Genomic DNA, 17,936 nt, shown 5'->3' with positions numbered 1-17,936 from the left:
CAACTGGCACCATCGATTTCCCTCGCCCCAGGGTGACAGGGTACAGGGTACGGAAGACATTGCCGCTCTCAAGGGGTACAGGGTCCTTCAGTAGAAAGGATTTTGAGGAGGCTACAGCTTCAGTGGTTTTACTTATTACGGGCTCCAGGCTTTCCTAAAAAATATAGCTCTGGGTGCAAGTTGCAGAAAGCAAAAACTCAGGGGGTCCTTTAATTCCAGACGGGTGCTTGGCCTGTGCCAGGGATTATTTTAATGACTATTCTAATGTACACTGAGGTGTCTTTCCTCTTCTTCATATCACTGATTTCTAAAGCATGATGTTTTATTAAAAAGGAAAATAAGGCTGAAACCGATTTGGCTCAGTGGATAGAGCGTCAGCCTGTGGACTGAGAGGTCCCGGTTCGATTCCGGTCAGGGGCATGTACCTTGATTGCGGGCACATCCCCAGTAGAGGTTGTGCAAGAGGCAGCTGATCGATGATTCTCTCTCACCGATGTTTCTAGCTCTCTGTCCCTCTCTCTTCCTCTGTAAAAAGTCAATAAAAATATATTAAAAAAAAAAAAAAAGGAAAATAAGGCTCAGAGAGGTAAAGTAAGTTTATTTAGATACTAGACACCCAGTGCATGAAAATGAATGCCCTGGAGGGGTGATACCTCACCCCAGCCTGCCCCTCTCAGTCTGGGAGCCCTCAGGGCAGGAGACAACCTGGCCATCAGGTGAAGGCGACACCCTATCAAACCTCTGCTGCTGGCACTGCTGGCAGCGCAGGCCTGGCTGGCCCTGATTACCTGAGCCTTGGGCAGCCTTGGGCCGGCCCTGGGGGTGGGTCCAGCCTTGCCTTGCACCTGCTGCCCCAGCAGGGCTAAGGGGATTGGGTGCCGCTACCTTGTGGCTGTGGGCACCGCCATCTTTGAGGGTGGGACAATTAGTATATTCCCTCCTTTTTGGCTATGGGTGCCACCATCTTTATGATAATGTGAGGGTCAACCATATTCCCTCTTTATTAGATAGGATAATTCACATATTATACAATTCACCCACTGTTAAGGCCTTTTGAGGAAGGTTTAATCCATTTTTGTGAGTTTTCTTCTGAATTAGACTGCCTTGAGGATAAAATAAACGGGGCTCCTGGAGGTTAACTGTCTAGCGGTGGTGGGTAGGGAGCTCCATCGCCTCTGCTCTGAGGGTTATTTAAGCTCTAACTTGTCAGGTTCCTCCAAAGATGACAGTTTTCAGAGAGAAGAGAGTAGAATTAGAAACCCAAGCGCAGGGTCCTAGAGAGGGCGTGGAGGGGAAACATGTCTGTGGGAGGAAGCAAGTCCAGATCCTTGCAAAACTGGGGGGGGGGGGGGGGGGGAGGACCAGGAGGGAACAGTCCATGTTACTCCTGTGTGACCTTGGGGACTGGGCAAGGAATTCTGATGCATTGAAATCCCCCTTTGGGGATTGGGAAGGGCAAAAAAGAAAAAGAAAAAAAAAATCCAACCCTATGGATACTCTCCGTTTCGGCATCCCATTTTATTCCTTAATAGCACTCACCATTGTTCTAACTGCATAATTGAATCCTGGGACTGTGATTCTCAAGCAGGATACCGGTGTGGTTTTGTTCGCCAAATTTAACTGGGCTTCCTGTATTTTATCCGCTGAATCTGGCAGCCGTAGTAATAGGGTCTCTATCAATGTTTGTGGAACAAGTAGAGAAATGGGTGTTTGCCTTGGCTGTGCTCTAAGCTTGCTGCGTGGCCCTCTGGGCAACACTCCGGTCCTGTTTCTGCATCAGTGAAGCGGGAGTTCGGCAGCGATCACAGCGCAAGGATCGCCGGAGGAGGAGAGAACTGACTGTCAGGAGCAGCCCGGGAACTCCGGTCCTGCCTGGGCGGAACCTCAGACCGCTCCGCCCGCAGCTCTCCCCACCCCCCGGGCTGGGGAAACCCCGACCCCGCCCCTCCGACGCTGGGGCCGTCCCCAGGCCGTTGCCGTGGTGACGAGGGTAGCCTGGAGCCCCTCCCCCCACAAAGCCACGCATTTCCGCTGCGTTGGAGCATTCTGATTGGGTGGCCCTGTGGACGCTACCACCGGCCGGGTGCCTGCTAAGGGTGGCGGGCGGGGTCTGCTCCTCGTGGGGCTGTCCTGAAGATCTGTGCATGTGGCCTCACGTTGAGAGGATGGATCTCCGGACTCACGCGGGGAAAAAGACTTTCAGGTCGGAAGAGCGTCCACTGCTTCTTCTAGAGCTTAAGCTCATGCCTCTCCCCAAAAAGGAGGGTGAGGGACCGTCGGCCACGCCCCCTCCAGAGCCTATTCGGCCCCAGGATCTGGAGCACCGGAAGTTCTGGCGACGTGTCGGTGCGCTCTGTCCTAAATGTTCCTCCCTAGGCCACCTTTCCTACTCAGCTGCGGGATTCCGGGGCCGCCTGGGCGCTGCACCCCGCCACTTCCGTATTGAACCACGGTTTCAACCGAACGCCGAACCTCTGCGCGCGCTCCTTCTTGCGCCCGATGGTTGGGCCGACGCCTGGGAGTAGCCACGCCCTCCCCAGCTCCTGGCGGCCAATGAGCGGGCGCTTTCCGGCGGGGTATTGGGTAATTAATGAGCAGCGGACGCTGATTGGCTGCAGGCCGCGGCCGGGGCCGGGCGACGGGGTAGGTTGTTCCTGAGGTGGGAGGCGGCCGCGGCGGCTGAGAAGTAGGCCTGAGAACGACATGTCCCCGGCCGTTGAGGCGGCGCGGCTCGTGGCGCTGTTCCTCTGAGCCCAGCGCGGCCTGGAGGCCGGCTGAGGACGAGGGTTGGCGGAGGCTGCCCCCGCGGTGGCGGCCGCCATGCTGGGGGCCGGGGCGGTGGAGGGAGCCGCCGTGGCGCTCCTGCGGCTGCTGCTGCTGCTGCTGCTGCTGCCGGCGCTCGGCGGGCCGGGGCTCGGCGTGGTCGGCGCGGCGGGAGCCGGGCTGCCCGACAGAGTGATTTGGGCCGTCAACGCGGGCGGCGAGGCGCATGTGGACGTGCACGGGATCCACTTTCGCAAGGACCCTTTGGAAGGCCGGGTGGGCCGAGGTGAGCGCCCCTCGCGGAGCCGCGGGTCCGGGCCTGGCGTGCCGGGCGCCGCTGGCCGAGGGCGGCGGGCCCCGCGCCCCGTCCTCGCTCCTGGGGCCGCGTCTCCCGAGCGAAGTTTGTGTCTGCAGTTTCCTCAGGGACCGGTCACGGCTCACAGCCTGGCACCGGCTCGAGAAGCTACCAAAGAGCCATGGAGGCAGAGAGTTGGCTAAAAGTTAGAGTTGGACCTCGCATCCTGCCTGTTCTTAACCCCTCGCCTGCACCCGAGCTGAGAAAAAAGTAAAGACGAGGGCGGCCTGTTGGCACCCCGCGCTTGTAGGTTATGGGTGTCCCTGGCCCGGGTGGCTCTCTCCGACCCGGTCCGGTCCCGGTGGGTTCCCGCCGACCCGGACCTCGGCCGCTGCCCTCCCTCCTCCTGCAGGGATGATACTTGGCCAGAATGGAAAGGGGTCTTCAAGAGGATGGACCGGGAAAGTGTGGTTGCTGCCTCCTCCCCGCCCCCTTTGGGCCGAGGACTGTGTGAGCCTAATGTAGCCGGTGCGGGCCGCCCCGGAGGGTGGTGATGCCGAAGCCGCCCTGCGCCGGCGGCTGACAGCCGGCTGAGGTCTGACTATTCTGAGTGTAGAACCTTCCCTAAGTGTCCAGAGAGGTATACCTGCTATTCCAGCTGCTGGGGAAAATGATTTTCACTTAGCAGATGGAGCAGTAGTTTTTACGGAGCTGCACGGTTCTCCAAGTTTGAGGAAGCATTGCCAGGGGGGTTGGTTAAAAATGCAAGCCTCAGACCTAAAACATGAAGCCCGGGTTTCTGCACCAGGAGCTTCTGAGGTCAGCCATCCCCGGACCACTGGGCAGATCTGCTCCAGGCTGTGTCTTCTGTAGGTAGGATGGGGAGCGGGTCTGAGGAGCAGCTCCTTGCTCTGCCTGTTGGGAGAGGTATGCTGCATGCCCGGCTCCGAGGCAGCCACCGGCGCCACATGCCACCCGAAAACCAGAGACAGGCTTGGCGTGTGCACTCTTTCCACGATTCCCAGATTTGGCTTGGCCTTGACTAAAGCGTTGAATTTGGTTATTCCCCGTTGATTGTGGTGTCCTGGAGTCTGTTACATTGGGGAGTTCATGGCTTACATACACCTGAGGGTGTTGGAACCAGGGCTGCGTTCTGAAGTTCCATGTTTGTCTTGGAATTTATTTAGCCCTGGCACATAGGTCTCAGTAACCTGGGTTCAGCTGAGTCAGGGCCCTGGTCTCTAGCAGCTGTACCAGCCGCCAAAGCCAGACTTTGCACATGAGGTCACGGCTATCTCCATCCGGGACCCTGCCTCTTTCTTCCTGGGCTTGTGCCCTGAGGAAACGAGACCGTTAGTGGACTTTGCCCCTGGAGATAGCTGTGCCAGTGGTTCCTTTCACAGACAGACACCAGCCTTTCCATGGGGTACATTCTCCTTTTAGGTCCATTGGCAGAGGAGGAAGTGAGGACCACACAGGTTTAGTCCCCTGCTACTCCTCTTATCCTTCAGAAATCCTGGTTCTAATTTGCTGGTACAGGTGTTGTTTTTGGTTTTGGGCTTGATCACCAGTCACCAGGCTCCCTGTCCTGGGTTATTAGCTCCTGGTGGCAGTTCCTTCGGAGTTTATTATAGCAAGTAGAATTACAGGAGACCTGTCAAAGCTCATGTGTACTGGCGTACTAGCCCAGACCATGGCCGTTGAGGCACTCAATCTCCAGTCTGTCCTCTGGGCCAGAGCGGTGCAGCATTAGGCATGGGTGAAGAGTGGAAGGTGCTTTCCCGCTGCAGCTGGGACCGGCCTGTTGAGCATTGCACTCTGGGTGCCTGAGAGGAGCGTTTTGCTGGCATTAGGTCTGGGCTGAGATGTGATTAAGCTTCCACTCTCAGGAGACAGCTCTCTAGTTTCTTCTGGGCTAAGGAGTGGCACCACCCAGGGAAGTGCAGCTGTTCATGCCGCCTGCCTTCGCTGGCACTGTTCGGAGAAGGGTGTGCCAGCTACTTGGAGACCTCTGCCTCCTGTAGCTGTTGACACTGATTGCAGTAAGAGCTGCATGTCTTCTGTCTTTCCCCAGGCCTGGGAGACTGTTTCCAGCACGCTAAAGAAAGTTCATTTTATGTTGAATGAATTCAGGTATTTGTTGCCAAGTTAATCCAGATAAGGGTTTGGCCTGCTTTTGAACTTGCTGTTTTTCTATGGTGTCTTTGTAGTTCAGCATTCATGTAACTGTGAGTGGCCCAGGGCACCTAGTGGCTTTTGCTTTCAAAGGCCCTTCATAATGTTTATTGAACTTCATTTCTGCCTTGAGGAGAGTTAGTGTTCATAGGAGATACGGACAGCTTGGGAAAGGCTTTTTCAACTTGTGTGATTCAATAGATGAAAGTACCACTACGGAGGAGAATGATTCTCAGAAGCGCTCCATTTGGGATTTTGGCATGCTGCATATTCTCGGTTCTTTGTAACTTGCGTATTCTGGGTTCCTCTTGATTCTAAGGAAGAAAAGACCTAGTTATTGGGCCTGAGGGCATAGCACTTGGCTTAGTTTTAGACTATTTCCTCTTCATAGAAGGTAGCTGCTAATCATTCGTATTACCTTAAACTTACTTTACCTCTCTGAGCCTTATTTTCCTTCTTAATAAAACATTATGCTTTATAAATCAATGTTATGAATCTGAAAACTCTCCTGTTCAGAATAGGTTAAAGTGTCTTTATCTTTTTCTTTGCTTGATGACCTTTAATATGGAATTAAAAGTAGGGTAGTCTGGCCAGTGTATCTCAGAGGCTGAGCATTGACCCAGGAACCAAGAGGTCACTGATTCGATTCTGGTCAGGGCACATGCCCAGGCTGCAGGCTTGATTCTCTGTGGGCGACATGCAGGAAGTAAATGATCAATAATATTTTTCTCTCATCATTGTTTCTATTTCTCTATCCCTCTCCCTTCCTCTCGCTCTAAAAAAATCCTCCTATGTAATAAAAGGCTAATATGCAGATTGACCAAACTGCAGACAACCAGTTGCTATGACATGCACTGACCACCAGGTTGCAGACGCTCAGTGCAGGAGCTGCCCCCTGGTGGTCAGTGCGCTCCCACAGGGGGAGTGCTGCTCAGCCAGAAGCTGAGCTCACCGTTGTCGAACTCAGCGGCCGTGACACCACTGCAGCTAAGAATGTCCGACTGATGGCATCCCCCAAGGGCTCCTGGACTGTGAGAGGGCACAGGCTGGCTGAGAGACTTCTCCTCCACACCCCCACTCAGTGCATGAATTTTGTGCACTGGACCTCTAGTAAAAACATTTTTAAAAAAAAGTAGGTTAGAACATGCTGTGGTGGGGGGGAACCTTAGCCTATCAGAAACTAATTCTGCCTAAGGAAGACCCTTCTCGGGGCAGCCTTCTTTTAGCTGGGGCAGACTTTGGCCTTGGTGAGATGATAACTTGAAAGAGGATGCCTCTGGCCGAAACCGGTTTGGCTCAATGGATAGAGCGTCGGCTGGGGGACTGAGAGGTCCCGGGTTCGATTCCGGTCAAGGGCATGTACCTTGGTTGCGGGCATATCCCCGGTAGGGGGTGTGCAAGAGGCAGCTGATCGATGACTCTCTCTCATCGATGTTTCTAGCTCTATCTCTCTCCCTTCCTCTCTGTACAAAATCAATAAAAATATATTTAAAAAAAAGAAAAAAGAAAAAGAAAGAGGATGCCTCTGGATTTATTTAGAATTCTATCCCCTTTACTGTCACCTAAGATGCAGGCTTCATTTGCAGCCCCTCTATGTAGCAGAAGTTCATAAGAGAATTTAGGTAGGTGAAATCCCCATGTTACAAGTGAGAAAACACCCAGAGAAAATGACTTGATCTGAATCACAAAGTAGGTGGCAAAGCCGGGATTCAAATCTACCCCTTGTCTTACTCTAAAACCTGGGCTGGCTACTCCATTGTCTAAGAAACAGCGGACATAACGTAGGCCCCTTGGCCCCTTCCTTTCTGGCTGTCTGAGCTGTATTGTGCCAACTCCAGCAGTGTGCTGTGTACACTTCACTGTTTTTAGAGAAATCTGTTTAGCTGTGAATACATAAAGGCAAAGGAGTGAAGAAAAAACCCTTTTCGCAGCTGTAACTCTTGGGACTTGGGCAAATTCAACTTTGCATGTGGCAGATCTCCGGGGAATGCCACTTGGACTTTACGGGCAAATGTTTAAAGGTAATTCCAAGGTTGTTAAGTAGTTTTTGTTTGCATGGCTGAGTTTTCTTAGTTGTTGGACTGAAACTGCCAGAGATTACATTACTGTTAATTTCTCATTTTTTCCACTCTGCCAAAAGAAAAAAAGTTTCCCACACATGCACAAAATTTTCTGTGTATCTATAAAGCAAATCTAGTTAACATTCCAAATTTATGGGGATCTTGGTCCTCATGGAAGAAGGAAATTCTTAGAACTCAGTTGAAAGAAAAATAGAACTCTTAATCTTTATAGGTTTCTGCCCAGTGTAATGTCGTGCAGGCCTGGGAGAGAGCTGGGGCATGATGGCAGTACATCCTCTGTAGTGTTACTCAGCTGCTCTCTGATTTCTTGAGGAGAAATAGGAAGAAGAAAAGTTTGAAGACAGAAGTGCGATGAGCTTCCTGTGCAGTTTCATCGAATCTGATCGCAGGCTACTGCTCACGTACAGGAACTGTTAACAGTTATGTGTATTATTTCTTTTAGGGCTTGACCTTAGTCTTTGGATCTTCAGTTATTCTCTTAAAATATTCTCTCCCTTGGAGTTTTGGTGACTCAGAAGGTAATGCCCAGGGGTGGCCTCTGCTGGGCATCTCCCAAAGGATCCAGGTGCCAGTGTCTTCAGAGTCCCCGTGGGAAGGTAGTCTTGAAGTCTTAATGCCACGCTGGGGGAGAGGCTAGGTATTGGGACACCGGCTTTTTAGGGGCAAAAGCTGTACCAAGATCCCTGTTCAGTCACTAGTTTGGAAAGTGGATTTTGGGGGCACAGGATAAACGAGTCAAAGAGCCTCCTATCCGAAGGAGGAAGCAGGACTCTTCCGCCCTGGAGCTGGAGGTATCTCACGTTTGAGGAAAGACCCCAGTTATATCGCCTACCAAGTTTAGGGGAGGGCTGGGGGCTGTCTGATACCGGCCCACAGGAAGTCTTTTCCTTTTACCCTGTCTTCTTCCTGGTCCGTCTGTGAGTGGGAAAGGTAACTCCCGGCCAGAGGTGCCATAGGGCCTGAGCAGATCGTTCCCTGCTGGGTGGCTCCAGCCCTGCGGGGAGAAGAGCAGGGCTTCGCTGCCTCCCAGGCACCCCCGTTGTTGCCATTGGTTCGCTCGGCAAGTGCCAGGTCCTGTTAGGTGCTGGCGATACAGCAGGAAGTTCTTTTCCTTTAACTGGGGAATGCTCAAGAGAGTGGGCGAGGCTGTATTTTGTGAGTCTAGGGAGCCTGGTGCTCGGACCTAAAGGAAATTTGAGAGCATCACACCCTTCTTTATGTAAGCATGTTTCTCCTCTCCAGCCCTGGAACTTTTTGAATGAAAAATCACACAAAGCAACTAAAGCTGTATCTTGGTTGTGGTAAAGACAATGAAGAACAACTTTCCTAACAGATACTCTCTTTTATAGTCTCTGAGCTTTTCTAAATGAGGAAACAACAACATTCATTGAACTTAATCTTCTCGTAGAGTCCCTGGCCTTCCCCTTGTTTTATGAGGTCTTTCTGAAGCGCTCTTGCAGGGAACCAGGCAGCTGTGGCATAGTGCTTTGTTCTAATAATGAGTTAGACTTGTTCTCTTCCCACCGCTCTGTACAGTTAGAAAAAGTCATTTCTGAAAGAAGAACTTTTATAAAGTCCTGCTATGAGGGTGAAGCGATCTGTTGGGGTGATTGATTGGTGTGTTGTTTTTTCATTTTACTCCGGCTTAATACTAGTCATCGTGCCTTTGTGTCCGGTCTGTGTGGAGCCAGGTGCAGGGGGGTTTGCCTCTTCCACTGGGGGGTTATTAGCATTGCCCTGGAAATGCCTCTGGCCTTTCTGGAGTCTCTGTTTTTCTTTTATGTTTTGCCTCTGATGTGGTTTCTCTGTCTTTTGTCCCCAGCCTCTGACTATGGCATGAAACTGCCAATCCTCCGATCCAGCCCCGAGGACCAGATCCTATATCAAACAGAACGGTACAATGAGGAGACCTTTGGCTACGAAGTGCCCATCAAGGAGGAAGGGGACTACGTGCTGGTGTTGAAATTCGCTGAGGTCTACTTTGCACAGTCCCAGCAGAAGGTGAGGCCTGGTCAGCCCCCGCCCCCACAGTGAGACATGGCCACTTTTGGATAGTCTGCTGTGGGCCTCCCAGAAGGGAAGAACAGAGGAGCTTTGAAGGAAAAGCTGGGTTCCTTTTGCCCCTAAAATGCTGGTGTTCCATGGGGTTGGTGACAGAAAGCAATGCCAGAGTCCCAGCTCTTGGCTACAGACTGATCCTGTGAGGCCCTCCAGGTGCTTTCTCCCTTCTTCGTTGTCAACACCTTCTTGTTTTTAGCTTTGTTCTTTTTCTGTCCCTGCCTGTGAATTTCCCTTTCCATGTTGAACTTTTTGCTTTTCCTAAGGCCAGTATGAGGCCTTCCTGACAAGGAACATGGACTTGATTTGGATCAGGTAAAGGACTCCAGTCACCCTAGAATAAATCTAGCCCTGTTATTAAGTTATTTTTGAACTTGAAGCCCAAGCAGGTGCCTGTTATCCAGCTGCTGAAAGGGCATGAAATTGATGGTTTTGACACTGTCTCCTTTTTAATCTTCAAGGTATTTGATGTGCGATTGAATGGCCATGTCGTGGTGAAGGACTTGGATATCTTCGATCGTGTTGGACACAGCACAGCTCACGATGAAATCATCCCTATGAGCATCAGAAAAGGGAAGCTGAGCGTCCAGGGGGAGGTATCCACCTTCACAGGAAAACTCTACATCGAGTTTGTCAAGGTAATGCCCCTATTCTGCCCTCCCAGCGGAGGAAAAGCTCCAGGAATGGGTGCAGGGGGGGTGTTTGCTGCTGTGTGGGGCTGACCACCGTTTCCCTTTTCCTAGGGGTACTATGACAATCCCAAAGTCTGTGCACTCTACATCATGTCGGGGACAGTGGATGGTAAGTTGTTTTTGATCCGCTTTTTGACTTGGGCTGAAGGATGTGGTTGAGAAAACCCTTGAGGAATGATTTAGCTGCTCACTACTTTGAAACTATTACTTAAAGCCAAATTGTGGAGACTCAGAGTCAGATCGCTGTGATAAAGTGTAGCCTGGTGCTGGCCATAAGCTTTAGAGCATGAGCTTGTGTTTAAATCTTATTCCTGTCATTTAATCAGCTGTTTGGTTTTGGACAAGTTCCTTTAACTTCATTGTAAATGGCACCTGTTGGTGTGCTCTGACTCTTATAGTCATTTGGAATTGCCTAAAACTTTTCTTAACCCCAACTGATTTGGCTCAGTGGATAGAGCTTCGGTCTGTGGACTGAAAGGTCCTGGGTTCGATTCCAGTCAAGGGCATGTACCTTGGTTGCGGGCACATCCCCAGTGGGAGGTGTGCAGGAGGCAGCTGATTGATGTTTTTCCCTTCGATGTTTCTAACTCTATCCCTCTCCCTTTCTCACTGTAAAACATCAATAAAAATTTTTTAAAAATGATAATAAATAAAACTTTTCTTTATTCTGTTTCTTTGATATCTGTTTCCTCGGGGGGTGGCAGGGGGACAAAGGAGTTCTTCATGGTTTCGGGTGCTCTGGAGGCTCCAGCGTTGCCAGACTGCACTGGACAAAAGTCCATGTATCAATGTCTCCTTACCCTTGTGATCTGGCCTAAGGGGATATTTTTTTCTCATGTTTAGACTATGTTGGCCGCCAGTTTCCCAAGCTGATTTTTGCAGAGAAAGCTTGTGTTTTAGTGACTTTTCTCCCCATCCACCTCTGTACCTTTTCCAAACTGAATGCACTAAGGATCTCATCCGTTGTCTTTGTTTAATTTTTATTTTTCTACCCTCACCTAAGGATATGTTTATTGATTAAGAGAGAGAAAGGGAAAAACAAAAAGAGGGAGAGAGAGAAACATCTATGTGAGAGACAAATATCAACTGTTGCCTCCCATACGCAAGTAGATACTTTCTTACTTGGAAGCCTTTCTGGTTTTAGCCCTATGATGGGAGGCCCTAACCAGGAATCAAACCACATCCTAGGTATGTGTCCTGACCAGGAATTGAACCCGCAACGTTTTGGTGCACAGGATGGCTCCACACAACAGAGCCACCTGGCCAGGGCGCATCCTGTTGTCTGCTGTCCCCCACATGCTGACGGAGGTCTTGCTACCAAAGATTTGTAGCCGGGGCCCTAAGGAGGAGACAGAGCAGAGGGGTGGTATGTGTGGGAACTCAGAATTCACCTGCTTTGTGAATCAAAAGGGAATGGATTATGGGAGGGACCAGGAGGGATTTGGGAAAATTAAGTTTGGGTGTTGTGTCATCCCTGTCCAGTCTGTCCTCTTGGGGATCTGGAGAACTAAGGCTGGTGTGAGGGATTTTACTACTTTTTAGTTAAATCTAAAGAAGGCAAAAAAAAAAAAAAAAAAAAAAAAAATCTAAAGAAGGCTAATGTTTTTAGGAATCTGCTCTTCTCCAGGCCAGAAGCTATTTCTGCTACTTCTGCTCCTTCCTTTGGGCCCTGGTTAGGCCATAGCTTCTTATTGTGACTCATTTACTGTGACTCACTTAGATGCTGTGGGTCTTACTTAAAAGATATCCTCTTTTATGTCAGATGTACCAAAGCTGCAGCCTCATCCAGGATTGGAGAAGAAAGAAGAGGAAGAGGAGGAAGAAGAATACGATGAAGGATCTAATCTCAAAAGACAGACCAATAAGAACCGGGTGCAATCAGGCCCCCGCACCCCCAACCCCTACGCCTCGGACAACAGCAGCCTCATGTTTCCTATCCTGGTGGCCTTCGGAGTCTTCATTCCAACTCTCTTCTGCCTCTGCCGGTTGTGAGAGCACATTGTCATCCTGAGCAGGGTGGAGGGGTGTGGGAAAGAAACCAACATGTTGGTTTGGTTTCTGTATTTTTCATAGTGATTAACACAAACAAACAAACTACAAAACCACAAAAAAAATTAAAGGAGATAAAAAGAGGCAGATTGAGTAGAGAGCAGCCCTCGTTCACCACCTGGTCCCAGACCTGCTTCAGTCCCAGTCCTCTGCTTGTGGCTGGCCCAGCCGTTTCTTTCTCCTCTAGGTACTGAGTGTAACCTGGGTCCGACCTGTTCAAGGATCCTCGTCTGTGTACCTAGTGGAAAGGACTCTGAACTTGGAGCAGACACCTCTTTTTAGGTTAGAATTAACCGCAGGGAAAGGCCATCTCCTTACTGAGAGGACCAGTACTGGGGGTTGGGTATGTTCTGAAGTGATGTCCAGATACATTTCCGGATGCCCTGGGGTTGAGCAGATGTGCGGTTTGTGTGTGTGTGTGTGTGTGTGTGTGTGTGTGTGTGAAGATGTATAATTTGTATGATAAAGATGAAAACAGAAGGGGGTTTTTAAAAGGAAAGAAAAGTCGATACTTTCTTACTTAGAAGCCTTTCTGGTTTTAGCCTATGATGGTTCCACCTTCAGTGTTTGAGCTTTATCATTGCTCGTCTCCGTAACATGTGCCAGTCAGAGGACTGTCTGGTACCCAAGACGATTAGTTTATGTCGGGTCCTCAAATTGCCTCTGACTTGTTACCACAAAAAGTCATTTTTGTTTCAGTGCCTGTTGGAGACTTGATTTCTTCTCTATCTCTTTTTTTTCAAAACTGGCTTATTTGAAATCTCTTGTCTCTCTCAACCATCTCACTAAATTATTGCCAAGAAGGGAAGGAGATGTGAGGACTTGGGATTCCGTCTGCTTGAATGTCTTGTCATCTGCCACTTCATCTTGATGGTCCCTCCCTCCCTGGGTCTCTGAGCCAGCAGCAGGAGGACCTGACCCAGCAGTTCTCTTACTGGCCCTTTGGTGGGGTCTTGCTGCCAGGAGACAGAGATGCTTTCCAGCCTGCAGCAGCAGAACACTTGACCTTAAGAGTCTCTTCTGGTCTTTGGATTAGAAAAGGCTTATGTTAGCATAATTTAAGAGCAACCTCAGAGATTTGAGTCCTACTAAGTGACTGACCACTGTTTAGAGTGTCTAGAATCTGATGTTCATTTATTCCTATGTCCTTTCTATGTCACAGTTCAACCAGTTTTGGGCTATGCCTACAGCTGCCCCAAGGAAATAGACTGATTGTTTATATCTGACCCAGTGACACTGCTCACTGATCTTAATAGTATGCTCCTCTGTCCATTTTCCTGTCCAGGTAGCAGTCAGGTTCTTGGTGTGACAAGGCTGAAAGATTTCCAGTCACCATAGTCCTGGCGGTTCTGAACCAACCTTAGCATCTAAGTGTCTGTTTTGAATTTCCTGGAAAATTTTCTGCAGAAAATGAAGCTTCCCTGATTCCCTCTTTTCTGGTCATTGTCACCTTTCTCCCAGCTACAAGGAGTTTTGTAAATGGAAGGCAGCAAGATTAGCTTCTGCTTGGGTTAGAGTAGCAAAGAATCTCAGGCCAGATGGATTTTTTTTAAAAGAATATATTTAATTTTGAGTTTCTCCTTTGAGGTATGTTTTTAAAGAGGCTCCATCTTTGTTAGTGACAAACTAAGTAGTGCTTGGGCTCATATCCTGGGTTTTGGCTTTTACTGAGTTCCTCCAGGCCAGCATTTTGCTCTTTGAGAGTTGTAGCCCTTTATGTTAGCTGTGACTTAGGCCTCAGTGCTAGGGTATCGAGTCAGGCAGCTGGACGGCTGCGGCTGGGGCTGCAATCAGAGGAACACTTTGGGGTGCTTCACAAAGCTCCCCGCTTTAAAGTATGTCCCGTAGCCTTGATCCTGGGACCAGCTGCCTGGGGCGGTGGACATGCTGACTATAACTGGGCTTCTGACAGTGGCTTTGGTTCCCATTCTCTCTCAACTCCCCAAAGCCCACGGCCACTGCCAGCGCAGTTGACAAGAGGAGGAAGGAAGACTTGCTGCTCCACTCTGCCTCGTTAGTTTGCCTGGGTCTCTGAGGAAGGGGGGTCCCCGCCTCCTCACTTGAACCCATCCCTTCAGTGACTCAGAGTCTCGAAGGAAACCCTGGCTCTCGGGGCCATTTCCTAACGGTACTGTAAGCCAATAGCTTTGCCTCTGCCTCTGTTTCCAAGCCCACCCTTTTCCCCTGAGCCCAGGGACAGGGATGGGCACTTTCCTCTCTGGTTGTGTCTGAAAGGAAGGAACATCTTTCTATGGCTGACAAAAACTAAAGGGGAAATGAGGAAACAGGAAGAGATGGTGGGGGCTGGGGTAGAGTCCCCTGGAGCCACGGCTGACACAGCTGGCTCATGATGCTGAACTTGAAAGCTTTTTTTGTTTTTACTCCAAGATGATATAGGTACATGAAGTTTAGGTTAAAGGGGTAGGGTGGGGCACTCTTTATTTTTATTTTTGTATTGTTTGGGTCAAGAATTACTCTGTAGTTCATTTTTTGCTTTTTGCACTGTTTGTTCCCATGCCTGTATTTTGAGCTAGTGCTAGGGCTGACAGCCTGCACTGTAGGGGTTCTGACTGAGGTTGGGTGATGAGTGATGCCAGCTAGGGGCGGCGAGGAGAAACCTGGCGTCTTCCACTGGATCCACACTCTCCCTGGGTGTTTAGATCCCCCTGAGCCCGGGCGGAACTCCCTTTGCCAGAGGCGTGGCTTCGGTTGTGGTGGTGGACAACGCAGAGGCGTCTGCCGCGGACGGACAGTCTGCAGTGTAGCTCTGGTTTGGGTCGGGCCAGCTGGCCTCCGAGGGGACTTTCTGGGCTTCACTCACGCTGAAACATTGTGCCAGGAAACGGTCTGTGGCACTCATGTCCCCTAAACCACATCCGCTTTTTCCAGAAAACCTCCACTGTGAGGAGGAGCTGCTCAGTGGATACGCTGAGTTCCGGTGACTTAGAGGATGGTCACCTGTAGGTGTGAGTAGGGTTAGGCTCCCAGGAGGACGCAGGGCCTGCAGGTCACCTGTTGGTTTGAGCATGTGGTCTTGTTCTCACGTCCCCGTTGTTTGCCTAAGAAATACTGGCCTGAAATGGGGGATCCCATGAGAGGTCACGTAGGCTTTGAAGAGATGGCGTGAAGTTTGAGTTAAGTTTACCTTCCTCTTTCTGTGTCTGGGAACTGTTTAATCCCATTTCGGAGTTGTGATTTGACTTCTTTATCTTTTTGGAGAAGCTTTCGTTTTAAGGAATTTCACTTCCTTCTTATCCTGCTTGTACCCTCTCATGGGAAGGCCTGCCTATGGTTTTGGAACCTCAGTTGAAAGTCAGAAAACAGCAGCAGTGTATTCCTTTCCCAGCACTTACGTACCTTCCCTAGAAATGGACTCACCTTGGAAAGCCCAGGGAAAGAATCAGCAGGTTCTCTACCCTCCCTGGGGGTTGGGGACAGACCCACCCCAGTCAGCACGTGCCTTTTCCTCTCCTGCTCTGAGCCAGGGTGGGCATTCCCTCTAGATTCAGGTCTGGGCAGGGGTCTCCAGTCCCTGCCATGGGGCTGCTTCCCCATCCCTTCTTCCCCTCCCCTTGCTGGCTGGCTCTGACCTAATTCAAGTGTCTTGCCTTGAGGAGCCTTAATGTCATCAAGTGGCAACATGTGATACTGTCCTCCATGCCTTTCTGAAAGGACCGAGGAGAGCAGGTGAACTTTCCAAAGCGAGAGACTGACAGATGCTTCTGAGTAAAAGAGGGCGCTGTGCTTTGGACCTCCTGCTGTGGCTCCCAGGAGGGGAGGGGGAAGAAGCCTGGGATGAAGCTATTGATGGTGCAGAAGCAGAAGCGGTAACACCTCGGGTCTGTTCAGCAGTCTTAGGAGAAGTCTGCTTTTCTTCTCTGGGAAGATATAATTAGGGATCAAGGAGCTCTAAGAAAATTGCAAAGAAGCCTTAATGTTCAAGCTTCAGAGAGCTCAGAGTAATTTCTCCCTTTCAGTCCGAGCTAGGACTCCTTTCTGTACTGAGACCTCTACGGGGGCAAGAAGGCTAGACTTCCTCGTTTGGTTACAGGATTGGCAGCAATAGGTCAGCTGCTCAGCGCGGGCGGCTTTCTCCTTTGTACATGGGCGGCTGGTGCTGGTCTGGTGAGTTCTTCCCGGCCGCCTTTGGCTAGCCTGCTTTAGGTTGCCAAGTCGTTCTGATAAGAGCAGATGATCTGGGACGAGCTGGGTTGGCAGGAAAAGAGCAGGATAGATCTCTCGGGATGGGTTCCCCCAGGAGTATAAAAACAAGGAGCCAGGATTGTGCTGGCAGCTGGGGAGACAGTAGTGCCGGTTAGAGTTGGCAGAGAAGGCCTTGGCACCTCTTGCATCCAGGCAGTCTTGTGAGGTGGGGCCTGCAGCACCAGGCAAAGAAGAACTCCATTCTCGCCTCTATTTTGAGCTTCAGCGCTTTACTTTAGTCTCAGAAAAACACAACAACAAACTGAAGTGCTTTCCGTCTGTCAGAGGACAACTGTCGGGAAAGGAGAGCTGAGTTGCCAGGTGGGAGGGGAGAGCTGGCAGGGAGAGATGGTACGGCAAATCTAGGAATGAAACATTCTTGACTCCTCTTCCCTGTTGTGTTGTGATCCAGGGAATGAAAGGATATTTGACCCTGGGTCAGGTTCCTCCTTGTATTTTTCTTCCACCAAGTTCTCCCACACGAGGACCAGCTGCCCATTCTGAGCTCAGGGCAGCCACTTCCACCACTAACCTGGCTCGTCAGGAAGCCACCCCCGCCCCGCCAGATTGGTCCTGGCTGCTCTGTTCTGTACAAGTCCTGGAGAATAGTGTCCAGTTCTTAGTAGCCTCTGTAGTTCCTACTCTCGATTCCCATCTCCCTGCCCAGGCGAAAGCAGCACCCACGGACAGCCGCACCGTGAGGCGAGAGAGGGGCTTTGGACCTGGCTGGCCCGGGAGAGCAGCAGAGGTGGATGGAGCTCTCTCCTTCTGGGCTGTCTCCACCTGTCCCCACCCCTTCCATGCCCCACCCTGTTCCCACCAAAAAGAAAAAATTCAGGATGTTTTTCACTGTCCATTGCTTTGTGTTTTAATAAACAATTTGCAGTGACACTCTGTGTTGGGATTGAGTTTGAACTTGATTGCAAAGATGGGAGGTGGGGAGGTGGGAAAAGGGAGACCTGGGTCCATTTGGCTGCAAAGGCTCTGTGAAGAGTGTGGGAGCTTTTGTCCATTTAGCCACATCTCTTGCTTTTTAAGTAATTACTTTTTTTATTGCTCAATGGAGAGAGAGAGAGAGAGAGAGAGAGAGAGGGGGAGAGAAACATCAATGAGAGAGAAATATTGATCGACTGCCTCCTGCACACCCCCTTCTGGGGATGGAGCCTGAAACCCAGGCATGTGCCCTGACCGGGAATTGAACTGTAATCTCCTGGTTCATGGGATGATGCTCAACCACTGAGCCACACTGCTAGGCACATTTACTTTACTTTTTGCTGGGCTGTTTGGCTAAGGAACTGAAGTTCTGTAAAACCATGCCTGGCAGGTCAACCAATAGCACTCTCGAGGAAAAATAAACCTTTTGTTTTGTTTCCACTTTCACTGGACACCAGACCATGACTCTCTCTCCTAAGGCACACTGAGCCTCTTTGCCTCTCCCTCCCCTCCCTCCCCCCTCAGCGTCCACCGTGGCTTGTGGCACGCTAAGCCATGGGACAGTTCCCTGCTTGCTCCTTTTCTGGTTGTCAGTGTTGAGTATAATTGGGAGGGTGCAGGAAGAGCAGGGAGGATTTCCCCTCTGTCATTTATTTGCCACATTTACAGTTGAGGACAGAAACCCAA

The 17,936-nt window shown here is 50.4% G+C and overlaps 1 protein-coding gene across 1 annotated transcript; it reads left to right on the top strand.

Annotated features, from left to right (window-relative positions):
* Positions 1 to 2,649: 2,649 nt before the first annotated feature.
* Positions 2,650 to 17,207, top strand: MLEC (malectin). Its single transcript, XM_036449456.2, has 5 exons — positions 2,650 to 3,049; positions 9,137 to 9,315; positions 9,834 to 10,010; positions 10,116 to 10,173; positions 11,827 to 17,207. Exons 1-5 carry the CDS (start codon positions 2,821 to 2,823, stop codon positions 12,054 to 12,056), a joined length of 873 nt encoding a protein of 290 aa, XP_036305349.1. The 5' UTR covers positions 2,650 to 2,820; the 3' UTR covers positions 12,057 to 17,207.
* The last annotated feature ends 729 nt before the right edge of the window (positions 17,208 to 17,936 follow it).

The sequence above is a fragment of the Pipistrellus kuhlii genome, unplaced genomic scaffold, assembly GCF_014108245.1.
Source record: "Pipistrellus kuhlii isolate mPipKuh1 unplaced genomic scaffold, mPipKuh1.p scaffold_m20_p_20, whole genome shotgun sequence".
NCBI classification, from domain to species: domain Eukaryota; kingdom Metazoa; phylum Chordata; class Mammalia; order Chiroptera; family Vespertilionidae; genus Pipistrellus; species Pipistrellus kuhlii.
Note: the sequence above shows the minus strand (reverse complement) of the source record. Positions and strands in the feature narration are given on the sequence as shown.

Coding starts and splice junctions, on each gene's coding strand:
- MLEC (XM_036449456.2), top strand. CDS start 2,821: ATGCTGGGGGCCGGGGCGGTGGAGGGAGCCGCCGTGGCGCTCCTGCGG. Junction 3,050..9,136: donor GGAAGGCCGGGTGGGCCGAG/GTGAGCGCCCCT, acceptor TTTTGTCCCCAG/CCTCTGACTATGGCATGAAA. Junction 10,011..10,115: donor TCTACATCGAGTTTGTCAAG/GTAATGCCCCTA, acceptor CCCTTTTCCTAG/GGGTACTATGACAATCCCAA.